At 42.7% G+C, this 7,240-nt stretch overlaps 2 protein-coding genes across 2 annotated transcripts; one reads left to right on the top strand and one right to left on the bottom strand.

Moving 5' to 3' along the window:
• The first annotated feature begins 36 nt into the window (after positions 1 to 36).
• On the top strand, positions 37 to 795 carry LOC128276318 (photoreceptor-specific nuclear receptor-like). Its single transcript, XM_053014785.1, has 4 exons — positions 37 to 96; positions 162 to 311; positions 385 to 549; positions 613 to 795. Exons 1-4 carry the CDS (start codon positions 37 to 39, stop codon positions 793 to 795), a joined length of 558 nt encoding a protein of 185 aa, XP_052870745.1.
• A 1,726-nt stretch (positions 796 to 2,521) lies between these two features.
• On the bottom strand, positions 2,522 to 3,712 carry LOC128276319 (fibrinogen-like protein A). The gene has a single exon (XM_053014786.1). The coding sequence runs from the start codon at positions 3,710 to 3,712 to the stop codon at positions 2,522 to 2,524; it is 1,191 nt and encodes a 396-aa protein (XP_052870746.1).
• Positions 3,713 to 7,240: the final 3,528 nt, after the last annotated feature.

Below are 7,240 nucleotides of genomic sequence, written 5' to 3'. Positions count from 1 at the left end.
GAGACCATCTACGAAACGAGTGCCCGTCTGCTGTTCATGGCCGTCAAGTGGGCCAAAAACCTGCCCAGTTTCGCGAGCCTTACGTTTCGGGATCAGGTTAGTGGAACGACCATCTAGCTATGGACTTCTTTGCTGACCTTTTTCTGCATCTTCGTCTGCAGGTGATTCTACTGGAGGAGTCGTGGGCCGAACTCTTCCTTCTGAACGCCATCCAGTGGTGTATGCCGATCGACACGACCGCCTGCACGCTGTTTTCGCTAAACGAGCACTGTAACAGCGTTAACAACTCGGGATTCTTCAAACCGGGCCAGGTAGTACGGTCGATATTGTGGATCAGATATTGTAGATCAACTCTATAACGTTTATCGCTTTATATCCCTGCAGCTAGCGCAAGACCTGCGCATTCTGAACGATACGCTATGTCGGTTCAAGTCGGTGATGGTCGATCCGGCCGAGTTTGCCTGTATGAAGGCGATCGTTCTGTTCCGGTCGGAAGCTCGAGGATTGAAGGACCCGGTGCAGATCGAAAACCTGCAGGATCAGGCACAGGTAAGCGATGGGTGGTCGGGTTCCATAAGGCCCCCACTGACAACGGCCGTGTTTTCCAAACAGGTGATGCTGGCGCAACACTCTCGCACACAGTTTCCCGGCCAGATTGCGCGCTTCGGACGGTTGCTCCTGATGCTGCCCCTGCTTCGGGCGGTCAACTCGCACAAGATCGAGTCGATCTACTTCCAGAAGACGATCGGCAACACCCCGATGGAGAAGGTGCTTTGTGATATGTACAAAAACTAGGCGCTCGTGAGGCCATCGTGCAGAGTGGGTAGTGTGTAAGGTTAGCAAAATGGCCCGGAAGATAGGACAGTTTACTCGACTCGAGCTACAGGAGGATCTACCAAACTTACTTGATACTTGATAATTGTTTTGCACCCTGCTGCACCAAAATTACACTTAATCACTTAATTTGCGTAGGAATGCGGCAATGTGTGCGTGTGTTTGTGTGAATTCTAATAGCAAAGCGTTAAATTGTTTTTCCGCAAGTTTTTGTTTTTCCGGCGAGTCCCTGTGGGGCAGTGCCTGGTGGAGAGTGGCGCCGGAAGGACCACTGATTAGTGGTGTCCGGCCGGGTTGCTGTTTAGATGCAGTCACCAAATTATGGACGGTTGATTATCATTCCACGTCGTTTAATAGTCTGCTCCGGACGTGAGTGACGATGGTTTCGAGTTCGTTGGTTGAGTCGAAAACAAAAACAGGAAAACCACAAATTCGATTGAATGCTTTGCGAGGAATTATTAGTTGATTAAGACGCGTTGAACCGTGGGGCACGTTTCACGGCTGGTTTTCCGGATTCGGGCAGCGAATACATGCGGTTCCATCGGTGCATCGCTAATAAGATGAATTTTGAACTATTTTTTGTTTCTTGTAAATTAATATAGTACCTATTAAGCAAAGCTTTATTTTAACGATTGTGTTATATGTGCACCGAAATAGCTTCAATGACCGCAATGGAATGTAACTAAACCAACAAAAAACGAATAAACGAATGAATGTTTCACAAAATACGGCGTTAGTAGATTTGTTTTCTTTCCGTTTGGAATCGTTTTTTCAAGTATTACCTCTTTTGTTTTAGAATTCTCAGGCTTTGGGTTTAGATTGAGGCAAATCAAAACATAAAACGTCTATTGATGGACTGATTTGAACACTTGATTTGATAATAAGTTTTATAATTAACTAGCAGTTCCCGGCGCGCGTCGCTGCGCCTCATTTCATCCTTATTTCTCGATTGGGAGGCGTTTCAGAGGACTTCTTGGTGACGTATCTGATTAGCTTCCCTTTTCGCTTCCCGTTACTCCTACTTTTCAAACGATCGGGCTTCCCGGTGACGTATTCGTTCAATTTCCCTTCCCGCTCCCCGTTACTCCTCCGTTTCCCGGTGACGTATCCGATCGGCTTCCCGTTGGATACATGTCAAAACTCGCACCACCTGAGTTTGCCTCAAATTGCTTGAAAACCCAGATTTTGTATTGGAGCCCCCCTTTGTAAAGAGGGGAGAGGTTTCAAACATTCACCACAACATTTTCCCTTCGCCAAAACGCCCATCTCCCATCCCAGCCTATATTCACAATCCGGGGTCACAAAACCACGCTGTGCAAAATTCACGCGGATTGGTTCAGTAGTTTTGAAGAAAATGCGGTACAGACAGACAAACACCTATTTTTATAAATATAAAAAGAAGAATATTTATATTTGTAGAAGAAGATAGTGATGGAAGTAGTCGCTGCTCGGGTTAAGATTTCCAGACTAAGCAAAGCGTACGTTGTGGCCCGAAGCCAATGCTATTCTAATTTAACGTTTGGCGTTTAAGGTCTTCTCCTTTTTGGCCACGTTTAATCGTGCATTTTCAAACTGTAGGATGATTATTTCGAGTCTTCGAGACGTACGTTGACCTTTTGGAGGTTTTCTTGCCTTTAGTAGGGAATGGATAACGCACAGCTGATCTTGAGCGAATAGACAATAGAGTTTATTTTGGTCGGATCATCATTCTTGAAAAGCTCAGTCCTTCATAGGAACCGCTGAAGTGGTACCAGAACATCGATTCAACATCTTCTATATTCTTGTATGCCCCGTTCAAATTGGAGTTCGAACAGCCGAGGTACCACCAGGCACCCTCATGATATGCAGCACAATTTGGGGGACCATAATCGTCATTATCACGATCGTACGTTGAGAATTTCATATTCTTGTTATATGACAGAGAATCGCCTGCAGTTCCGTTGTACGCTCCAAGGGTTTTTAGATTGTAATGTTCGGCTTCACTGCCGATCTCGAATGCTTCGTAGAGTGCAAATTTATAATTCCCCTTAAAGTCTCTCAGCTCAACCATCAGTTCATGGGGTTGCCCCGATGTCAGCTGATGTATTCGTTCCAGTCCGATCCAGAACTCCTTCTCAATGTCACCAAAACCATTCCGATACTCTTTCCAGTTGCGATAGAAGTTCACCGATCCGTCGAATCGGTGCTGTATCACCAACCAGATGCTTCCACCCTTCATATCCCGCTGGCAGTACGCCATAAAAGGGATGCTTTCAACGTTCGCCTGGATAATATATACTCCAGACTGTGCATTCCAAATATCACTGCACGAGCGATAGGGTACATATGAAAGAGGATTGGTCTTCGTTGTAACACGCGTAAGTATTTGCGCAACATCATCCTCCAATCGACGCATCGAATCGAGATTGTTCTGCACGATCCTCTTAATATCGACCAGGCTCTTATCGCTGTTATTTTGGTTTTGCGCAGCTTCTTCCCGGTGCTTGGCCCATTCGCTCTGTAGCCCCAGAAAACTTTGCTGCATGTGGTCTAGTCTCACGGTAATGTACGGTTCGCTGTCATTTTGGTTTTGCACAGCCTCATCCCGGTGCTTGGCCAATTCGGTCTGTAGTTCCAGAAAATTGTGCTGCATTTGGTCCAGTCCCACGGTCATGTGCGCCTTGGTGTCAGCTTGCTCTTCCCGCTGCTTGGCCGATTCGATCTGTAGTTGCAGAACACTTTGCTGCATGTGGTCTAGCTTTACCATGAGCATCTCGAGAGCATATCCAGAGAAGCTAGCAGAACATGGTGTAGCAGAATCAGTTTCGTCGAAAATCGCGCCACCCGATCTAGCACTGCTGACGATGCACAAGAACACTGTCCATGCTAGAGTCCCCATGCTTTCGAAACACACTTCACGACACTCTGCTGGCTTATCGTTTCCAAAATACACAAATGAGCTCGAGCGTCCAAAATTCGCTTTGTAGAGGAGTAAAGAAACAAGAACAGCGTTAACTTGGTGTTAAAATTGCGATTGCGTAGTTCCGAGCAACAACTTGATTTAATATTGAAGTCTATGGTTTATAAATAAATTGGTGATAAGAGAATCTTCATTACATACAGTGGATGGCGAAATTAACCTTAGCTCATGAACATTTAAATAATATGTGTAAATATGAGTACATCTTCTATTTAAATGCCGCTTTTGAGACGTTGAGTATTGGATTGAGGTTCTAAGACTAAAATGAGGGCGATAAAATTACATTTAGATGTAATCTAGTAGACTGGTGCGGCCATTTGTGGTCATAGGTCAATTTGAGCACGGCGAAATTAACCTTAGTTTAATTTGGAAGCTTGAAGTTTTTATTTTTCACACCAATTTCCTTCGTTTTGCTCGGTAATAAAGCAACTAGTTTACATTTTTTTAATTTATGAGCAATAATAACATGATATTTTACATGTTTTAATATGCAAAATGCAGAATTAAAGCTGAGAAACGCATGGTGAAGAATTCACAAGACACTATGCTGTTTCTCAGCTTAAAATATGGTAGAACCCTCTAAATATCCCAAGATTACCAATTATTAACGTAAATTAGTTATTATTTTGAGTATTAGTGGTAAAACTGATAGGGATATTGCACGTATTTTCGACAAAAGCGAGCAAGCAATCGGCAGCAATAATCAAGCTGTATGAAAATGAAGGTCGTATTCATCATATTAAAGTTTGTGGCCGCAAGAAATCAACACCAAAACGAGTTAATAAACGTATACTGAATATCTCCTATACAAACCATTTGCAATCCGCCTAAAATATTGGCCAAAAACGAAAATCAGAATGTATACAACTCGATTCCGTGCATATCATTCGACGTAGCCTATAACATGTAGACAAATCTGGCATTCTTTTCTACAAAATTCCACACCTAACGATGGCCAATACGAAAAAAGAACAGTATTTTACTATCTGCATGCTTTGAAACCTCGTTTATTGTGAGAAAAGCTGTTTTGGAGTGATGAATCTTTGGTATGATTCACCTCTCATTATAAGGAGTTGAAACTTTCTGCTATAAGGACCTGAATCATCAATTAGGAAACAAATTACAATGGTATTATGTTCCAGGGATGCATTATTAATATGAAACTTACAAGTTGTTGACCTTTCCTGGTCATGCTGACTCGAAAGTTGGTCATCAATAGACGAAAGAAAAGTCATTCAAGAAGGAACAAGTCTTATAGGTGAAGATTTCCCCACACCACAGGTTAGTTCGGCAATCCACAAGCCAGAACTAGTCATGTAGTATCTCGTGGATGATAATATCAAAGTTTTAGGGTATAACCATCTTTGTCCAGACCGGCCAACCACTGAAAACATGTGGTTATTCATGAGCTTTAGAGTATGCGTAAAGATGCCACTCAATTTAACAGAATTAGCTAAATTAATCGGACCAATCTATACCAAAACAATACATGAGGACTGTAGAAAAGGCCACATAACAAAACCAGGATGTTTGGCTACACTGCCTGGGCGGAATGGTATGTATTGCGGATACTAAGGTTATTTTCGCCGAAGAGAAATTTGGCTTGTTCCAAATATGTTTGACCAAAATTTTTCTCTTGTATCAATCATCCCTAAATACATCAAAACTAACATTTACACATCTTATTTAATGTTTTTGATTGATTTTTTAATTACTAAAGCAAATTTTTCATCCTCGTATTTCCAAAAATCTTTTGTGTTCTTGAACTAAGGTTAATTTCGCCATCCACTGTAGCTAGACAATTATGTGAGCACTTAAAAATAATGATGTGACACTGTTATGTGCTTGTCGAACAACGAGCAACAACGGATGATGCACACTTTTGCAATGGGTGTAACAAGTTTGCTGACTAATTAGACTTGGACCGTGTTCTACTTTCAGTTTTAACAATGCGTAATGAAGAAAAAGTGCGCAGTTTCAATACGTTTCAGTCACATTAAGATGCAAGGATCAAACATCGCCCTTGGAAATGATAGTTACTTACTCATACAACACTTGACGTGGTTGAGCGGACTGCGGAGCCTTCGTAGTTGAATAAATGTTCGCACTCTTCGAGGTTGAATCTAACAATCGGCCAACAGCGGCCCGTTTAACTTTCTTATATACGCACAATAATGTATGTCCTTCTTGGCTCACGCGTACCTTATTACTAGTTCTATTCTGCTCTAACGCCCCCATTACGAATTGACCGGGTTACGAGTGTCGGGTTCCGGATTGTCGGCTACCGAGTGCATCGTTCCCCATTGCCGCTGTCAAAATGGCCTAATTCTCCTGATCGCCGCTTTTTCTCTGCCGTCCGTCGCGCTCATCGTCGTCCCGATCGCTGATCGATGGGTTAGCCCTTATCTGCTTACGCTACGGTTCGCGATCGCCTTCGTTCCGGTCTTGGGTTTTCCCCGTCGCTTGCAGTTCGTCGCTTACGGGGGCTGGAACTCGAGGTGGCGTGGTCGCGTCGGCCGCCGATAATGTTTCGATGATCCTTAGCATTACATTGGGTAACAAGTTGGTTGATAAGTGTTCTGACGATCCTTGGGGTAGGTGCTCTCTGTTGTCCTAGTTCCCAATGTCCTAGTAGCCAATAGTATCTTGAGTTAGGATCTTGAAGTTGTCAATAGTTGCTGGTTTGTTCGCATAACATAAATATCGATTGTGGCTGTCGCTGTATCGCACGTAGCACCGTCCTGTTGAACCCAAATGGCGTCCAAGTTCTCAGCTTCAATTTCGCAGAAGAAGCAATCAGCCAAAATCTGCACCAAACAGTCACTTGTTGTGAGTGCATTGGATTCTCTTGCACGATATGTGGCTTTTCCGAACCACAACACTGCTTATTAACATAGCCATAGACTTAACATTGACTTCGTTCTTGATACAGTCCTAAGCTTGAAGGACACTTGTTGTTTGTTTGTTTGTGGAATTGTTTGAACACTTTTCAAATTTTGGTGAAATTTACCCCAATTTTGTATGGGAGCCCCCCCTCCCCGGAAGTGTGGGAGGGTCAAACTTTCCTGTTCACAATCCGGGGTCACAAAACTACGCTGTGCAAAATTTCACGCGGATTGGTTAAGTAGTTTTGGAGAAAATGCGGCACACACAGACAAACAACCATTTTTATATATACAGATACTGATTACATTTGTCTTCCTATTCACGCTAAAATACAATGAAACATCGCTAATCCATTGCTGTTTTTTCATGATTCTTATTCGTTTTGTCCTCAAAATTCATTTTAAAATTTAAGCATCCTTTGTTTACTATTTACTAAAATTTCCAGTTCCATTACAATTTGGAGATTAAATTAGGAATTTATATTTCAATTGAAGTGCATTATAAACTGCTATTGCTGCATTCTTTTTTTGTATGTGTCTGTGCTAACGATTTGAGAAGTTG

Source organism: Anopheles cruzii, unplaced genomic scaffold (assembly GCF_943734635.1).
Source record: "Anopheles cruzii unplaced genomic scaffold, idAnoCruzAS_RS32_06 scaffold00928_ctg1, whole genome shotgun sequence".
Classification (NCBI taxonomy): Eukaryota; Metazoa; Arthropoda; class Insecta; order Diptera; family Culicidae; genus Anopheles; species Anopheles cruzii.
The sequence above is the reverse complement of the archived record's forward strand: the minus strand, read 5'-3'. Positions and strand labels throughout refer to the sequence as shown.